At 45.7% G+C, this 18,586-nt stretch overlaps 2 protein-coding genes across 12 annotated transcripts in view; both read right to left on the bottom strand.

Moving 5' to 3' along the window:
• PER3 (period circadian regulator 3) overlaps positions 1 to 3,500 on the bottom strand; it is a 55,099-nt gene extending 51,599 nt beyond the window's left edge. Inside the window, exons 1-4 of one of the 11 annotated variants that reach the window (XM_025427279.3) lie at positions 3,407 to 3,500; positions 2,732 to 2,987; positions 2,143 to 2,288; positions 1,185 to 1,300 (exon numbers count right to left, since the gene is read on the bottom strand). In XM_025427279.3, coding sequence (XP_025283064.3) covers positions 1,185 to 1,300; positions 2,143 to 2,288; positions 2,732 to 2,895 — 426 coding nt within the window. In that variant the 5' untranslated portion in view covers positions 2,896 to 2,987; positions 3,407 to 3,500. Of the gene's footprint in view, positions 1 to 772; positions 822 to 1,184; positions 2,289 to 2,731; positions 3,383 to 3,406 lie in introns of those variants that run through there. The other 10 variants (XM_025427278.3, XM_035716665.2, XM_049110557.1 and 7 more) reach the window with 10 other exon arrangements.
• Positions 3,501 to 8,370: 4,870 nt separating this feature from the next.
• Positions 8,371 to 18,329, bottom strand: VAMP3 (vesicle associated membrane protein 3). Its single transcript, XM_025427289.3, has 5 exons — positions 18,205 to 18,329; positions 15,749 to 15,830; positions 12,087 to 12,245; positions 11,277 to 11,328; positions 8,371 to 10,217 (listed from the first exon to the last, which is right to left on the bottom strand). Coding segments are annotated over exons 1-5 (315 nt in total). The 5' UTR covers positions 18,207 to 18,329; the 3' UTR covers positions 8,371 to 10,197.
• Between the last annotated feature and the right edge of the window lie 257 nt (positions 18,330 to 18,586).

The raw sequence follows: 18,586 nt of genomic DNA, 5'->3' as shown, positions 1-18,586 counted from the left end.
GAAAAGATTGAGATACTTACAAACAATATTCCCTGAAACAATTTCTTCGAGACTCCTAATGTGATCAACACACACAAACACATATCCTGCAAAGGCAGCATAATTCTCCAACATATCCCTTAATAATCATCATAAAACCTGTGTTTTATCTTCTGAAGGACTGATTTCTATACCAAACAATATACCAGCTCTTCCTGCATCGACTAAATGTGCGTATGACGTACCCACTTTTGATTCCTTCTCTTTTGCAAACTGAGGGGAATGTCTTGTCTTCACCAATGCCTGATTCTAAGCTTCAAGACCACACTCAAAATTCTCTTCCTTCATGACACTGTCTTTGACCAACCTCACTACGTAAGAATCATTTCTCATGTCTGTCCCATCAGACATCAATAACATTTACAGTTGGCCACGGCTTGTGGCTGCTAGCATTGGCATGTCTTCCTCTCTAGCTTTATTCTGAAGATCTTAAAAAGGGAAAATATCTTCTTAAACTTTTCCTTCTTATATTCCGCCATATTCAGTAGTGTCCCATAAACACACAAGTCAGTAAAACAAGTATCTATTGTGATACCAGGGATAGCTCCTGTTCCACTATTACAAGATCTTGAAGTTACAATCTTGTTGAGGTCTAAACATAAAACTAAGGGATATCCATCACATCAGTAAGGCATGAGGCTGAATTATTTTGTCCACATGAAGAGATTAAAAAAATGATACGCTAAATGTCTCTTCCAAAATTTTACAGAAAAATGACAGCATCTCAACTCACCTGTTCTATAAAATCCAGTTGTTACAACTTGAAGTAGTAGGTATTGGAACTAAGAATGATATAAATACAAATTAACAATTCGGAGATTAGAATAAAAATGGGGGCAATTACTCTGCATTTTATGTTTTCCTCTTAATTCAAGAGAACTCAAGGATGCTCAGAAGGCAGGGGCGGCACGGAAGGGAAGCCCAGTAGACCACCCCTCACGTGCTGCCTCTTGGGTTGAGATCTGTGCTCTGGCAAGGGCAGGAGAAACTATCTATACAATGCCTCTTGGGCAGTGTGCTTCTATTCTTTGCCTCGCACTGTGGTTACTAAAACTCTGAGGTTATTAGGCTTAAAAATCTACGTCTTGATAAGGTTGTTAAGAAATATCACCCAGGTTGAGACTGCAAAATTTGTGAATTCTTACTGTGTTTTTGGAAGTATACCCTGAAGCAAGAGTGGCCAGCTCCTCAAGACTGTACACGGTCGCATCTGTTTGAAGTGTTCCACTCTGACTGAGAATCTGGAAAAACTCACTGCTTGCTAAGAAACACAGGAAAATAAACAGACAGTCCAGTGACAGCAATATCTTTAGGAAATAATTTTTACCATAATCAAAGTTGGCTTATTTTTTAGATGAGGACACCTTGGCGTGTATGCCTCAAAACCAGATCATCTTCTTTCACCTATAACACGAATAGCTGTACAAATGTAAGCTTTTGAATTTTAGCATTTCCTGATGTTCTGCATTGCCAGGAGCAAGATCCACATAAGGTACTGAAACCCAAAATTCCAAACACACACAGGTGATGTGTTTATGGCAGAAACATTACTTTCGTATCCAAGAACTGTGTGTCATACATGAAGTTAGAGAGATTTGTTTTAAAGAAAATGTATACTTTATTAAATCCCTGGAAAAGAAAACTCAGAGATAAAAAGGAAAAAAGTTTGCAACTGTTCATTTTTAATTTGGCAAATTCCTGATATATCATGAATGCACTCTAATTGTATGTGGATAACGGCAAGGTGAGCTGTATTTAATCAAATGTATTTTTTCCCCAATATCCTTAGAAGATAACGATTGTGAAAAAGTGACTCTTTAAAATGTGCTAAACCCTACTCTCCTGCAACAAATCATCAAAATCTGGCACAGTCACTAAGCAGCAGTTCCTAAACTATTATACAAATAAGATCCTCCTGATGTTCCTAATTTGCAAAACTAAGACATAGTTTCTGTGTAGATTTGCTCATCTCACATCAAGCACCATAAAAAGCTCAAAACATTTCAGGGACTAGAAGCACACTGACAACTCTTCCAGCTTGGCCAATGTTTATGAGCAAATTGATGCACTTGCATGACTGCAATTCCTCCCCAGCTCATTTACCTTGTACACTGTGTACACAGCGAAGGGCATAGTTGAGAGCATCTAGGGTACTTGGCTTACTGTGTCTGCCTGATGGAAAGTATTTTTTCATTTCTTGCACAACCATTACAAGTTCTTCAGAAACTCTATTTCGATCTTGCTGTTCACTGTAAGATAAAAAGAAAAAAAAAAGCTTGTCAATTCACACTTTCAATTTTAGGAGCAATCAACATCTACTGTATGAACAGCATATGATGTGCCAAGCAACTTTCTAGATGCTTCCCATGGATCAACTCATTTAGTTCACAGGTTTATTTTCCCCTTTGGACAGGTGGTGGGATCTCAGCCAAAGAAACTGGTCAACATCAAATATTTTCCATCCATTCTCATTCCCACTTCAGCCCCCCGCTCAGCTAAATCCTTCACCACTCTTTCTGTGCTTCTGGTATTCTTTTTTGATAATCCTTCAGTTTCCCAGAGCGTTACGTCCCAAGTTGTCTGAGCATCCCCCCTGAACTTTCTCCTAGGCTTATCAACGAAGGAATAAAACGATTTAAGCTCTCCTTTCCCTGTACTGATCATCCAAGAACAAACAGATCAGGGGGGTCACCTGTTGGTGCTCTCCACCTGTGGGCTCTGCAGTTGGGATTTCTCGCTCCACACCTCCTCCTGTCCTTTCCCCAGGGCCTCAGAGCAACAGGCCTGTGGTTCCCGAGGCTCGGACCCCCTGGAGTCCAGAGATTTGGACACTCCCAGGTCTTCGCGGGGGTCCATCTTTTTTGCACGGCTGCTCTCGGTCTGTTGCCCGCTTCTTTTTCACTTTGCAATCAGCGACAGAAATGTCTCATTTTGGTCCATGCCATTGCCTTAGGGAAGGTGATCTGTCATCAGGAGCCAGCAGACACTGATCCCTGTCACCTGGAGGAAGCGTCCTCTGCAGGATCTGCATGCAGTCTTGGGTGGCTCCGCTCGCAGGGGCAGCCTGGGGCGGGGCAGGAGGCCGAGGGACAGATGTCCAGTCACACGGCTCCTGTGGGGCTGCAGCCGGGCTGTGACAGCGCCCCCGCCCCGACCCCGCCGGCCGCGCGGCCAGACCCTCCCATTCAGCAGCCTGCCCCCCGGGGCTCCGCAGGGGTGGCCGCGCCCGAACACTGGACCCGGGCACGGGGAACTTCCAGCGCCAAGTTCCGGGGCCCCGGGTTCCCGCCCGGCGCCACCCGGCCGCCGGCCCCAGTACGGAGGGCGGGCTCGGGGAGACCGCTCCCGGCCCCGGGAGAGCACTCACCCGCCACGGCCACCGAGCCACCGCCGCCGCGCGCCCCGCCCCGCCCGCCGGGAGCAGTCCCGAGGCCCGCCGCGTGCTGGGGGGAGCCGCCGCCGCGCCCCCCGCGCGCCACGTGACGCGGCCCCGCCCTCAGCCACGCGATTGGCTGCCGCGGCCGGCTCTGCGCGCCCCCATTGGCCAGGGGGCGGGGCCGCGCCGGGGGGGGGGGGCCGGGTTACATAAGCGGAGGCGGGTGGGCGGGAGATGGCCCCCGGGCACGTTCCAGAGCGCCGGGGGTCCGGCGGAGGGCGGCGTGCGGCCAATCCCGGCGGGCCGGCGCGCAGCGGAGGGCTGGGCGGCCCCGAGGGGCCTGGGGCTGGGGCCGGGCCAGCCGAGCGCTCCGCCCCCTCACGGCGCCGGGAAAGGGAGGGGCGGAAGCCGGCTGCGGGGCGGGGATAGGGCGCTCGAGCCGCCAATCACGAGGGGCCGGGACCCGGGCGGGGTTGGCCCGCCTCCAGGTGAGGGGCGGGGGGAGCCGGGCGGCTGCGAGCGCGGGTGGCGGGGGCCGCCAGCTCGCGGATGGGGGCGCACCTGGGGCGCGGGTCGGGCGGCTCCCGGGCAGAGGGAAGAAGCGCGTCCGAGCTCCGTGTCTGCGCCTTCTCGTTCCCTTGTTTGCGTCTTGCTCATCCTTCCTGCTCGGGCGCCCGCTGGTGCTTGAGGCTCCGAGATGCTTGAGGCTCCGGGGGTCCGGGCAGTAAGCAGCCCCACGGAGATCACAGCCGAGTCCGGAAACGGAATACTGACGACGGACTCTATACACATTTTCCTGGGCTTTCCTGAAGTTACAGGTTGATTTGGCAACTGGGGGAAGACGAGTGTATGTAAAAGACGCGGTTTCAGAGAAGGAAGGTGTAGCGAAGTCCTTTTAAAAATAGCAGTCTGAAGGGCCTTCAGATTGTATGTGGGCTCATCCGAAGTGCAGAACTCCGCCCCTTTCCAGTGCCTGGAACGTGAAAAATCTTCAGTGTTTATCGGATGAATGAAAGGAATTGTATAGAAAGGGAAGGGAGGGGGGAGTGACGTGCGGCAATTGTTCATACCGTGTATTGGATGAACCACTGATACCAGAGCTGCCTCTCAAGCTTTGTTTTGTCAAACTGCGTTCATTCAACAGATAGTCATTGAGTGGATGATCTAGGCCGAGGGGATTGTGGTCCCTGAGACGGAGTGGTGGCAAAAGTCCCTGCCATTCAAGGAGTCAACCTTTTATGAAGACGTAAAACACAAACGAGTGCACAGAGGTCAGAAGTGGAAAGCGCTGTGTGGAACGTGAAACAGTATTAAGTGTGGCTGGACAGGGATGGAGGGTGAAGCAGGTGGCAGATACATCAACCTGGTGATGGCGGAAGCCTCTCTGAGAAGACGAATTGAAACCTGAGTGTGTGGGGGGAGGGAGATGGGGGCAGGACACCTGCAGTGCCGCTGATAGAGCAGGTGTGTTGTTAAGAAAGAGAATGACGGTCTGCTTTGGTTGGAGAGTTCCCAGAGCGAGGCGGAATGGTGTGAGGGGAGGTCAGGAAGTTAGGAAGTGCTGGATTATAATTAGGGAATGCAATTTTGATTTTTTTTTTTCTAATGGTAGTGGAAAGAGGATTTAAAGTAAGACAGTGATCTGTATCAGCCAGACTTCTACACAGGAAGCTGTTAGTTACACGAAGAGGGCTGAGGATCCTTTGGACTAGGCTGGTGCCAGGAAGGATGGTGAGAGGAGGCTGGAGGTGGGATGCTTCTGGAGCGCAGACCCTTGCTGATGAGTTGAATGTATGTTGTGAAATGAGAGTTATCAGGCATGACTCCTGGATCTTTGGTTTAAGCAGTGCTGAGTGTCATGGGTCATCGAGTCATCAACTTAGATGGACAAGTCTGGGGATGGTAAGTTTTGATGAGGGGAGAATGGAGACTTGTTTCCCACACACTGTTTGAGACATGCATTACATGTGCCAGTGGGATTGTCCGGTGGGTGATTGGCTCTCCCGGTCTGGGATGTAGGGGAGAGGCCAGGGATGGAGATAGACCTGACATTTGGGGGAGGCCAGAGTCCCTATGGTATTGATAGACATGGGTGAGATGGTGTCAACATGGGAATGCAGACAGAGGGATCCCTGGGTGACTCAGCAGTTTAGCACCCGCCTTCGGCCCAGGGCGTGATCCTGAAGACGTGGGATCGAGTCCCACATCAGGCTCTCTGCATGGAGCCTGCTTCTCCCTCTGCCTGTGTCTCTGCCTCTCTTTCTCTCTGTCTCTCATGAATAAGTAAATAAAATCTTTAAAAAAAATAAAAAAAGAGAATGCAGACAGAAAAGGGCCAAAGGCCAAGACTGAGACATGGGGTGGGGGTGGGGGGCAGGGAGATTCAGAGGAAGAGCAGAGAGCCAAGCAAAGAATAAGGAGCCATAGATGGGGTTGAAAGAAAAGCAGAATGTTGGATCATGGAATCTAGATAAACTATTACAAGGAGAGAGCTATTGACTGTATCAAATGCTGGTGACACTCAGAGTAAGACAGAGAATTTTCTGTTATGCTTCACCAAGATGATGACCTTGGTTAAAGATGTCTCAGTAGTGTTGGTGGAAGGAAAAGCACAATGTGAGGCCGTGGAGAGGGATTTTGCTGTGTGGAGCCGGAGACAAGTGTTTGCACAAGGGAAGGAGGTGGGACCACGATTAGGGTCTGATGGGATGACCCAACAGGGAGGGAGAGGGGACAAGCAGGAAGAATTTCTGCAGACAAGGGGTGAATTGCCGGAGGGAAGGCTTCTGTTGGGCTCCAGATCCAGAGCTTTGCCTAAGGCAGGCACTTGTGTTAACGGGATTGTCTAAGGTCTTGAGGGTATACAGACAAGTAGAATTTGAAATGCACTTAGCTGGCTGTTTAGAGGATGAGAAAACATTATTTTTATTTTCTAATAATTATGCAATAACTGGTTTATGTGGTAAATTGTAGTTTTACAGATTGAATTTTCTGCTAGTGTGAAAAGCAACTCAGTTGTAAATAAGGATGTTATTTTTTTTAAGATTTTATTTTTAAGTAATCTATATACACAACATAGGTCTCAAACTCACAACCCTGAGATCAAGAGTTGCATGCTCCACTGACTGAGCCAGCCAGGCGCCCCCAAGGATGCTATTTTTAAATGTACTAAGCAGCCTAGTCAATCTGAAACAAATAATCCTCACTCAAAACCAGTTTTTAAAAAATTACCATACTTTCAAAAACATCTTATTAGTGATGCAAATATAGAATTGCCATGTAAGATGCACAATTCATTAGAAAATACTTATGAACCAAGGCGAATTTGCCCCATTCTTTCACTGAAATTGTCAGCAGGAAGGCAAATGTTCACAAACCCTGCATTTCTCTTTCCGATGACATGTGTTCCTGGCCACCTCTGAAGTTAGGCATGGTCATGTGACTTGCCATGGCCAGTAAAATGTGAGCAGACTCGCAGCTGGCAGCTTCAAGAGCCAGCGCACAATTCCTGATGTTCCCTTCCTGCCACAGTGATAACCTGAAACAAATGTTTACAGTAAGTCCCTCCCTGAGGGAGTGCGATTAGAAACTTCCTGTTGCCTGGCATTGGACATGTAGCATGAGCGAGAAACAAACTTGGAGCTTTTCAGATTTGGAGTACGTTTACTATTCTAGCACTCCTCCAATACATTCTGAGTGATATATATGGTGAATAAAAATACCAAGTCCAGTGGACTTGTTTGGCATGGACACTGGATGGCTGGTGGTACCATTCTCTGGAACATACACTATTAACTGTAGGAAGAGGAATGTGCAGCAGGAGAATGCTTAATTCTCTTTGGCCCACGCTGAATTTGAGAGGCTTATGTCCATTAGGCCAGGAATCAGCAGTACATTAATGAATAGAGATGTGGGAATAGGTAAGTTTGACCAGGAAAAGTGAGTAGAATGGAAAGAGAAATTGGCTGAGGACTCAGCTGGCTAAGGAATCCTGACATTTATGGGAAAGGCAGAACAGAGCCCATTTATTGTAGATTTTCCTTCAAAATCTCAAAAATGGCACCAAAATTTTATAGAAAAAGTCCTGAAACGAGGACTGAACAGCACAATTCTACTGTGAGTACTTTGCCTGGACATAACAGCATTCCAGATAAGAAGAGCGGTGACCATCTATCCAAGGCCAAGGCAACAGGAAGAAGTCAACCTTTCTCCCAGTAGGACTTCTATAGGAAACGGACATTTTTTTTGTAACTATAAGCAAAGGGCATTTCCACCCATATTACATTGATCCTTAGGGGTGGCAGATTAAGAGTGGAAGTATATTCAAGGGGAAGGAAATGCAGAATCAAAAAGAGAGCCATGTATTTGGAGAAGTCTCTCACCCATCCACGTTATCTTCCCCAGGTGCCACGTAGGCAGCTGTCTCTTCTATGACATATAGAGCCAGCTCTGCACGTTACTCTTTAAAGAACATATATTCAAGAAACTCAAAAGCCTGAACATTTTGGTTGTTGTGAGAAACATAGCTCCCCACTCATCTGCTATACTTTCCAGGAGGGGAAGGTCTGCTTCTGTTCACTAGGGTACTGAGAAATGTAGGAGACTAAGAAATGAGTACTTGGGGAGGGAACTGGTGAGAAGGAAGAGAAAGTGGGCTTTGGGGTTTGTTGTAAGTGAGAGGTCAGGGCAGCAGCAAGGAATACCATTTTTAAAATTTTTATTTATTTATTCATGAGAGACACAGAAAGAGAGAGAGAGGCAGAGACACAGGTAGAGGGAGAAGCAGGCTTCATGCAGGGAGCCCAATGTGGGACTCGATCCTGGGACTCCAGGATCACGCTCTGGGCCAAAGGCAGGCGCTAAACCGCTGAGCCACCCAGGGATCCCCAGGAATGCCATTTTTAAGACTTGGACCATGTGCAGCTATCCTCCTATAATCAAGACAGCTACCAGAATTATGTTTATAAACAGTTTATTCAGTTCATTATAGTGGGCAAGTTCCCAGCTAAATGCACAGATACAAGCAAGGTACCCCTGGGTTAACGCAGGAGCCAGCGGGTTACATGGGGCTAGGCACGAGGCAAGGAGGGAGCACCAAGATTTCAGTCAGACCTGGCCAGAGCTCCTGAGTGAAGGGTGGGCTCATGGCCTGCCCCACATTTGACTGCTGCTTCCTTCTCACAGCTGGGCATCCTGCAGGGCATGTCTTCAACATTGCAGTGTTTCAGTGATGCCAGGGAAACAGATACTAAACAAAGCCCGTGTCCCAGTACCCCCCAACTGTTGTTGCTTTCTAAGTCACATGCTAACATGTGAATAAGAATTTTAGAATCCTCCAGTAACAATGGGCCAGAGTGGTAACACCTCTGTATTCCTCCTTCAGCATCTCCTTGCCTGTCTGCATGCCTACCTGAATTCCCATCCTTAAGCCACCCACCCAGATGATGAAAGTCTCACACAAGTCTCTCAGATGACAAAGCTATTTCCAAAGCAGCATCTTATGCAATCTATGACATCGAAGAGTTTCTGATTAGCTATCCTCTGTGAAGAGTCATCCAGCCCTGACCGATGCCCAATTGAAAGCATAATTTAGAAAACAGATTTAGAAAGTGGAATACGGATAAAAATAGGAAACAAAAATAGAAATATGGATAAAAATAGGCTATCGTCACTGGGAACTGGGTTCAGGATGGTCTCACTCAAAGGCTGCAGAAGCTGTTGCTCACATTAATTCTCATAGACCTCCTGGAGTCCACAGTTGACAGTCTGTGAACCATAGCGTAGTACTTGGGCTCTAGGTAGGAGATGCTCAGAGTCTAGCCTAAACCTTCTCTAACCCCTGGGAGAGATGCTGAGTCACAGGCAAGCTGCACCACCTACAGTATTCCACAGGCAAGAAAGGCCTGGTAGGATATAGAAGTTCACAATCTTATCATTTTAATTGTGAAGGGCACTTTAAATTCCATTTGTCACATTTCTGAATTTCTCTGTTGGGATCAGACTTAAGGACACTGTACTGGCATTCAACTTTTTGGCAAAATAGAAACTTTGGTCATAGCCATAGTTCTATAAAAATGTTTTAAAGAGGCTATTATTTCTGATTAAAATAATATTTTTTAGCAAGTGATACAAAACAGTAACAAGAAAGTAAACATCTTCATATCTCACGTAAGAGCAAAAACTCTTTATCTGCATCTTATTTTAAATACAGCGCAGGACTCAGTAGTGCTTATAAACAGTAGAGAGTTCTCTTCTATGGAATCAGAAAAATAGCAAAATAAGGCACAATCTGTTATTGTTACAGATTTGCGTTAGGCAGTAGTGTTCTTTCTGGAAGGCACAAACTGGAAATCTGATTACCTAAGTTTAAGAATGTGGTTCTGAAAAAAAAAATTAAAAAAAAAAAAAAAGAATGTGGTTCTGAAGATGTCCTATGATAGGGATAGCTAACTTGGAACAAATTCCCTTAACTGGAATTAATGGCAATTAATGAGACAACATGACTTCTAGGTTAACAACACTCGGGAACTTAAGAGATCCTCATCACCAGCCACACAGCAGTCTCGGAAGGCACTGGGCTGGGTATGGGCTGGGCAGCTGCACTTCAAGTTTGGAGTGCTTACAAAAACAAAGGCACGTTTCCTAGAAATTGAACTTTACAGTAACAAACAGAAAATAATCAGTTTAGATAGAACAGTAGGCGAGCTCGAGAATATAGCAGGTTCTAAGTCAAATGTCTTGAAGAGATTTCTTGAACAGCAGGCTGGGGCCACACTGGTTGTTCACGGGGAAACATTCCACACTGAGAAGCAGGGGAGACACAAAAAAAGCAGAGGAAACAACAGTTTAGTCTCTCTCCCAGAATTAACATTGAATGTCGCAGTCTAAATGTGAAATTCCATTTGGCCAACTTCCTACTGGTGGCTTCTCTCTACATTCTGTAGAGTGCCTGAGGATACTGTTGAGAGAAGGGATGGGAAGAACTGTTTTTGCAAATGGTTCCCATGTCCCAGGCTATAGATGTCAACGTCCTGTTGCAGTATCGTATATGGTAGCAGTAGGAATAATACCAGTAATAATACTTCTGTGCACGTAACCTGTGTGCGTTATGTATTTATTTACTTATCCAGCTATTATTAATACTATATGCTGGCTGCCATCCTATGCACTTTTCATACACTGGCCAGTGGTGTCCTCATAGCAAACATATGGGGAAGGTACTATTATCATCCCCACTTTACAAGTGAAGAAACGGAGGACCAGGGATGTTAACTTGCTTGCCCAAGCACATGCCTGGATGGTAGTGGCGCTATGGTGGGTATCAGGTAGTCATGCTGTTAATTAACAGACTATACTGTTTCGTGTAAAAGGAAGTATCAGATGAAAATGTACCCAGAATGAAAACAGAGAGAGGTCAGTGGAAATGAATACATTTTCCCTAACTTCAAAGGATCAATGTTTGTATTTAAAAAACCATCCGATTTTAACGAAATAACTCTATTTAAAACATTTGCTGAAAAAGGGGATCCCTGGGTGGCTCAGCGGTTTTGCGCCTGCCTTTGGCCCAGGGTGCGATCCTGGAGTGCCAGGATCGAGTCCCGCGTTGGGCTCCCGGCATGGAGCCTGCTTCTCCCTCTGCCTGTGTCTCTGCCTCTCTCTTTCTCTATGTCTATTATAAATAAATAAATAAATAAATAAATAAATAAATAAATACATCTTTAAAAAAAATTTACTGAAAAAAATAAAAATCTGTGTAGTAAACTAATAGTTCTGCAGGAACTTTTATTCTGAGGTTTTGTACATGCCATTAGCTGTGAGCACACAGACAACTTGAACAATGAGTTTAGGCAGGAGAACTCACCGATGATGATGATGATGATGATGACCACGACGACAATCCCTATCGCCCACATCTGTGACGAAACATAGACCATTTCACAATTCCAAACACAGACATTAGCGTGCTCACTGAAGGGTATAATATTCTAGTCACTGACAGAGAAATTAAGGTACACTACAGTTGGAAATAATTCTTAAGTTTTAAAGCCTAAATTGTTCTCAACTAAGGCATGAAGCTATTTATCTGCTTTTGGTGGTCCCTAGAAAGGCATTTGTTTGTGTAAGTTCTTCACATAGGAAGGGCTACAAAAGCTTGTCCTGTGTATCAGAAAGTATCACTTCTATACCAGGAAGAGGGAAGATACATTTGGACTGTGGTGTATGTATGAAATCTGTTTTGGGCTCAGCTGCTTGCCTGGCTGATCCCTGCACTTCTGTGGAGCATGCGGCTTTCAAGCACTGCCATCTTGAGACGCTGGAGCCATTCACTGAACCACATGCCAACTGACCACCAAGCCCAGCCCTCTCCTGCCAGTATGTGTTCAGGGCTTTGAGAGGGTAGAGGGCTGGAAGGGGCTTATGTCTGTGACTGATTTTGGACATTGCTGTTCTATATACTTCTTGAGGTCAGGCACAGATGAAGCATTCCTAGCTAAGGAGATAGGAAAAGGTATGCAGTCAGTGTTTTTGACTCCGAGTCAATCCAAATTTCCATGTGCAGCACGTCAAACTCACTTCCAAGATTCAGGGAAGTCCAACACTTGGAGCCTTGGTTGACCCTCTGAGAATACAGAGGGTGACATGATGTAAAAACCAGTTAAAAGAAAATTACCTTGCAATTCTTCCACCAATATTTTCTCTTCAACTTGGCAGCACTTGTTTCAAATTGGGATGCTCCTGCCTGTAGCGCGTCTGCACGATCATCTAACTCTGAGAGCTTCTGATCTCTTTCCAACACCTTATCCACATTGACTCTCATGATGTCCACCACCTGAATGAACACGATCACATCAAGTTACTCATAAAGGAAGGGAAGAACAAACAAAACCTTTAGTGAAGTAAATGGGCACATTTTCTTTCAGGCCAACACTTTATTACTTTGAGCCAAACTTTCATTTAGAAAGGATGGGGCAGGGAGTGGCTCACTCTTTCATGATAAAAACAGTCAGCAAATCAGAAAGAGAAGGGGACTTCTCTAACATGATAAAGGGCATTTATGGAAAAACCCACAGCTAACATCCATGCTCAACAGTGAAGGAATGGAGCATTTCTCCCTAAGATCAAGAACAAGCAAAGATGCCCACTTTTACTAGTGCTGTTCAAAACTGTTCTGGAAATTCTGGCCAGAGCAGTTAGGCAAGAAAAATAATAAAAGACATCCAAATTGGGAAGAAATAAGTAAAATGATCTCAATTTTCAGATGATTCCATATATGGAAAATCCCCAAGAATCCACAAACTACTAGGGTCAATAAAAACATTCAGTAAAGGTTTAGCACACAAGACCAACACCCAGAAGTCAGAACAATTCCACACATGAGAAATGAAAAGGAAATTTAAAAAGAATAATTCCATATACAATAGCATCCAAAAGAATACCTCAGGGATAATTGAACCAAGAAGGCAAAAGATTTGCACACTAAAAACTACAAGACACTGCTTGTAGAAATAAATTAATTGAAGAAATTTAATTCAAGAGATTAAAACCTAGCTAAATGGGAAGACATTCCCATGGTCACAGATTGTTGTTAAGATTGCAAAGTGCCTCAAACCAATGTACAGATATACAGATTCAACACAATCTCTATTAAAACTCCACTGTCCTCCCCCCTCTAACGTCCCCTCCTAGAAACAGAAGAGCCAATCCTTAAATTTTTATGGAATTGCAAGAGGCCTGAATAGCCAAAATAATACTGAAAAAGAAAATGTTGGAGGACTCAGACTTTTCAATTTCAAAACCTTACAACAAAGCTATAGTAACCATAGTAGTGTGATTCTAGCATAAGGACAGACATACAGACCAATGGAATAGAATCGAGAATCCAAAAATCAACCCAAACATCTATGGCCAATGGATTTTTGACAAGGCTGTTAAGATCATTCTGAGAGGAGAAGGATGGTCTCTTCAACAAATGGTGCTAGGACAACAGGACAGCTGTATATAAAAGAATGAAGCTGAACCCTTATACAACACCCTATATAAAAAAATTAACTCAACATGGATCAATGACCTATTAGTAAAAGAGTAAAAGAGCTAAAAACTATAAAATTCTTAGCAGAAAACATAAGAGCAAATCCTTCTAACTTCATATTTGGCCATGGATTTGACACCAAATCAAGAACAATAAAAGAAAAAATAGGGGCACCTGGGTGGCTCAGTTGAGCCTTCAGCTCAGGTCATGATCTCAGGGTCCTGGGATTGAGCTCCCCTGCTCAGCGGGGACTATGCTTGTCCCCCTCTCTCTACCCCTTACCCCTGTTCCTGCTCCTGCTCTCTCTCTCTAGCTCTCTCTCTCAAATAAATAAAATCTTAAAAAAAATAAATTGAGCTTGATAAAAATTAAAATTTTGGGGGCATCAAAAGACATTATCAAGGATATGAAAAGACAATCTACAGAATGGAAGAAAATATTTGCAAACCATTTATCTAAAAAAGTTTTAATATCCAGAATATATAAAGAACTCTTACATCCCAATAACAAAGTGAGAGACTACCCAATGAAAAGCCAGGCAATAGACTTGAACAGACATTTTTACAAAGAATGTATACAAACGATCAACGAACATATGCATAGATATTGACACCACCGGTCATTAAGGAAATATAAACCAAAACCACAATGAAATACTTCATATTTACTAATGAGGATAGCTAAAGTCAGATGAAACAGAAACTAACAAGTGTTGATGAGGATGTGGAGACCTAAGAGCCCCTGGACTCTGCTGGAGGGAATGTAGACTGGAGCAGCCACTGTGGAAAAGTCTGATAGTTCCTCAAAAAGTTAAAACACAGAATTACCATATAATCCAGCACTCCTATATCTATCTATCTATCTATCTATCTATCTATCTATCTATCTATCTATCCTATCTATCTATCTATATCCCAAGAGAAATAAAAACATATATCCACACAGAAGTTTGTCTATGAACTTTTATAGCAGCATTACTCATAATAGCTGAAACATGGAAACTCAAAAACCCCGCAACACATGAATGGAAAAACAAATTATGTACACACACACCATGGAACACCATTCAGCCATAAAAAGGAAGGAGGTAGTGACAGGTGCTACCACACCGATGAACACTGGAAACATGCTGAGTGAAAGAAGCCAAACACAAAAGGCCACATACTGTATGATCGCCTATATATGATACATCCAGAACAGGCAAATCCATAGAAACAGAAAGCTGATTATAGGTTACCAGGAATGGGAGAAAACGGGAATGGGAAGTGACAACTATATGTATACAGGGTGTTCTTTGTGCGTGATGCAAAAGCAGTGAAACTAGACAGAGGTAATGATTGCACAACATTATAAATACACCGAATATCACTGAACTGTACAAGTTAAAATGGCTAATTGTATGCTATGTAAATTTTACCTCAATTGAAACAAAACAAAACCTCTCCTTAAAATTCCTTTGGTTAAGAAAAAGGACCCAATTTGATTTTGTAAGTAAACAAAAGTTTCATCCCCGATGGAATCAGAATGGGTTTCTTACCGTGGAAACGTAAAAATTTTCAGAATTCAGTTCATAAACAAAACCATAAGACCAAAACATTACCAAATGATTTAATAATGCAGTCTAACCTAAACTTAACTCTGCTTTTTAAAGCAGCTAAATCCAGAAAGATCAACATGTCTTTGTTGGACATTGGTAGCTCTCCGGGCTATAGAAACATTAATCTGAATTTCTCACAGTCTTCCATTGTGGGTCTGCATATACAGAGCTGAACAAAAGATGCTGTGAGGGTTCTCTAGTTCAAGAATTCCACAAGTATAGATTTGTTGGGCTAGACCAGTTTGCCAGCATCTGCCTTATGTACGTGAATGGGCGACAGCTGGAACTGAGTTCTAGAGGCTTGCTCATGCCTGGTAACCTGTACATCAGGCTACACTTTAAGCAGCATTTTGATGAAAAATCTGGTCGGAGGGACTGGTCTTGGCTTGAACAAACTTTAGACCTAATCCTTAAAACTCAATTACCCTATTTTATAAACTAGTTCTTTTTTTCTTTCCAATTTTTTTAATTGTGGCAAAATATATTTTATAAAGTGATCCTTGGAAGAATGTTCTCGGGAGGAGTATTTGTGGTTTAGATACGTGATTTGGGTACTGACTTCTCAGAAGCTTAGCTCATTTGTTATGAAACAGCCAAAATTTCCTTTTCAGTCATGCTTTTAAGATACTTTTTCTAAAAAGATTTATTTCCAGAGTGTTCCCATGTTGGTTTAAAATTCACTGTTTTCAACATTTTAGAGCAATACCTCATCTACTTGATTTTGTGTCTGCTGAAGTCTTCGGTTGCTGCCAGAGGCAGCACTTGACCCTGGGGTTGCACCTGCAGACCTGAAATGGGTAAAGGCACAAGCATGAGTAAACTATGATTCCAGATACATTTTTTATAAGTATGAAGACATTATCCCAAGGCATCACTGTTTAAAGGTTCAGAACTTAAGCAGAAAAAGAAACCCTTCCTACAGTAAGGAACAAAGGTTCTAATGACATTTCTTCTAATTCCTCTATAATTTCCAGGATTCATCATATGTTAAAAGTGAGCAGGGTCTCAAGTGAAGGTTTAATATCACTTTCTATCACTGAGGCACCTGATCTTAAGATCAGGGATCCTAAGATAGAGAAACTCTACCTTCCAGTTTTTTATTTAAATGCACACATCTACTTAAATGCACTCAGTACTCTCCTGAACTCTCATTGTGGCGAGAACTGTTTTCATGGTTATGAACAATTACAGAATGCCACTTTTCCAGTTTGGAGAAATATATTCATTTATATAAACAGGGTCAGGAACATCAAGAGGCAAGGAGGAGGGGGTGGTGTGAGTGGGAAAGGTGAGATGAAGCAGTGCTTCCTCTCTTAAAAGGTACTTCTCTTTTCAAATCCTCAACTGAAGGCCTATTGCTCTCCAGCCAGATCTTTCTTGACCACTGTGGCTTTGAAGTCCTTATCGCTTCCGTTTCTTGGCTGGCCATGCTTTCATTTTTCACACACACATACACACACAGCTGACCCTTGAACAAGGTGGGGTGTTTGGGGTGCCGACGCCGACCCCTCCCCCTCCCCATGGTTGAAAATCTGCATATAACTTTTGACTCCTCCCAAAATTTAACTACTAATAGCCTACTGCTGACCAAAGGCCTTACCAATAACATAAACAGTCGATTAACAAGTATTTTGTATATTATATGTATCATACACTGTGTTCTTACAGTAAAGTAAGCTAGAGCAGAAAATGTTAAGAAAATCGTAAGACAAGGGCAGGCCAGGTGGCTCAGCAGTTTAGCGCCACCTTCAGCCCAGGACTGATCCTGGAGACCCGGGATGGAGTCCCATGTTGGGCTCCCTGCATGGAGCCTGCTTCTCCCTCTGCCTGTGTCTCTCATGAATAAATACATAAAATCTTAAAAAAAAAAAAAAAAAAAAAAAGGAAATCGTAAGACAGAGAAAATACGTTTACATTACTGTATTGTATTTATTGGAAAAAAACCCACCTGTAAGTGGACCTGCACAGTTCAAACCCATATTGTTCAAGGGTCATCTGTAATGTCTTGCCTTCCCTGATAGATCACAGACTCCTGTGTCTTACAGGTCTCTTCCCTGTACCCAAGACAGCACCTAGCCTGGGCCTTGACTACAACAGCTACTGATGCACCCACTGATTCAAGTTATTTTATACCTACCACATGTCAAAGACCAGAGATGCAGCAGATCCCATGCCTGCCCTTACACTTTATTTTTATTCTCTGATAGGTAATAGCGAAGAACCATGCAATGGCACATTTTCTCACTTAGCATTTTTCTCATTTAGTCCTTTCAACTCTTTGAGGGTGTGTGTGTGTACTACTATCAACCCCATTTTCTGGAAGCAAAAAGTGGGATTTAGAAAGTCAACAGTGCTGGTTGCAGTGGAACCTGTCTTAGACCAGGTCTCCTATAATTCCACCGATCTAGACCTTAATTAACCATTGTGATTTACTGGCACGGCAGCCGCGGCAGGTACACTCCGGAGAAGCGACCCTAGTCCCCGGAGGGAACCCGGGAAAGTACCCATGCCTTCCTCCTCCGTAGACGAGCAAGAACAGTGTGGAGGGGGCTAGACGGTCCTCGTGACTCTTGACAGTTTCCTCTGAATGTTACTGCGGGAAAACTTGGGGTTTCAAGGGCCACTTCGAGGCGGCCTCTGCTTAAAGAGGGAAGATCCACGGCTCTGCTCCGGAGTCCACTCTGAGCACTGGAGCCCGTAGGCACAGGGCCGAGGTTCTTTCCCTCGCAACTTCCGGAGCCCAGCCCAGCCCCAGGCGGCGGACAGGCGCTCCCAGGTCTAGGGCAGTGGCCACCGCTCCTCTCGGGGACCCTGGGCCGGGGGTTAGGGAAAGGGGAGAAGGGGTGGGGTCGGGGTCGGGGTCGGGGTGGGGCGTCTCCTAGCTCCGGGAAGCCCTGGGGCTCCCCGCCGCCGCCGCTTCCGCGACAGCCCCACGGCCGCAGGGCTGCGGGGTGCGGGGTGCGGGGTGCGCGGCGGGGCTGGGTCGGCCCGCCTGCAGCCCGCACACCCCCGGGGCCGCCGCCCACCCCTGGGCCTCGGGAGCCGCTGCGCAGGCCCGCGTCCGAGCGGCTGCCGGCGGGAGCCGAGCCGGGGAAGGGTCCCAGCCGCGGGCCGCCGCCCCCTGGGGTCCGAGGCCGCCCCGCGTCTCGCCGCGTCACTCACATTTTGGCGGCGGCGGGCGACGGTCAGCCGAGCGGCGCAGCGGGACCGAAGGCCGGGAGCCGGGCGGGGCGGCGGCGCGGGGCCGATGACGTCGCCGGGCGCGGCCGCGGAGGGGCGCGCCGGAAGGGGGCGTGGCCCAGCGGGGGCGTGGCCTCTTGGGGGCGGGGCCACCGAGGGGCGGGGCTGCGCCTCTGGCTCGGTGGTGCCGGACGCGCTCTGCCCGCAGCCGCCTTTGCGACTCTGGGGGACGCGGCGCGTTAGGCCCTGTGCGGGGAGGGTGCAGGGAGGTGCAGGGAATAGAGGGCGGGGGCTGGTAGTTTGTCCTGGGCCCGGAGGCCATTCCCCTGGCCGTGACAGTCCTGCTTGCTGCCGGCCGTCCCGC

Source organism: Canis lupus, chromosome 5 (genome assembly GCF_003254725.2).
Source record: "Canis lupus dingo isolate Sandy chromosome 5, ASM325472v2, whole genome shotgun sequence".
NCBI classification, from domain to species: domain Eukaryota; kingdom Metazoa; phylum Chordata; class Mammalia; order Carnivora; family Canidae; genus Canis; species Canis lupus.
Note: the sequence above shows the minus strand (reverse complement) of the source record. Positions and strands in the feature narration are given on the sequence as shown.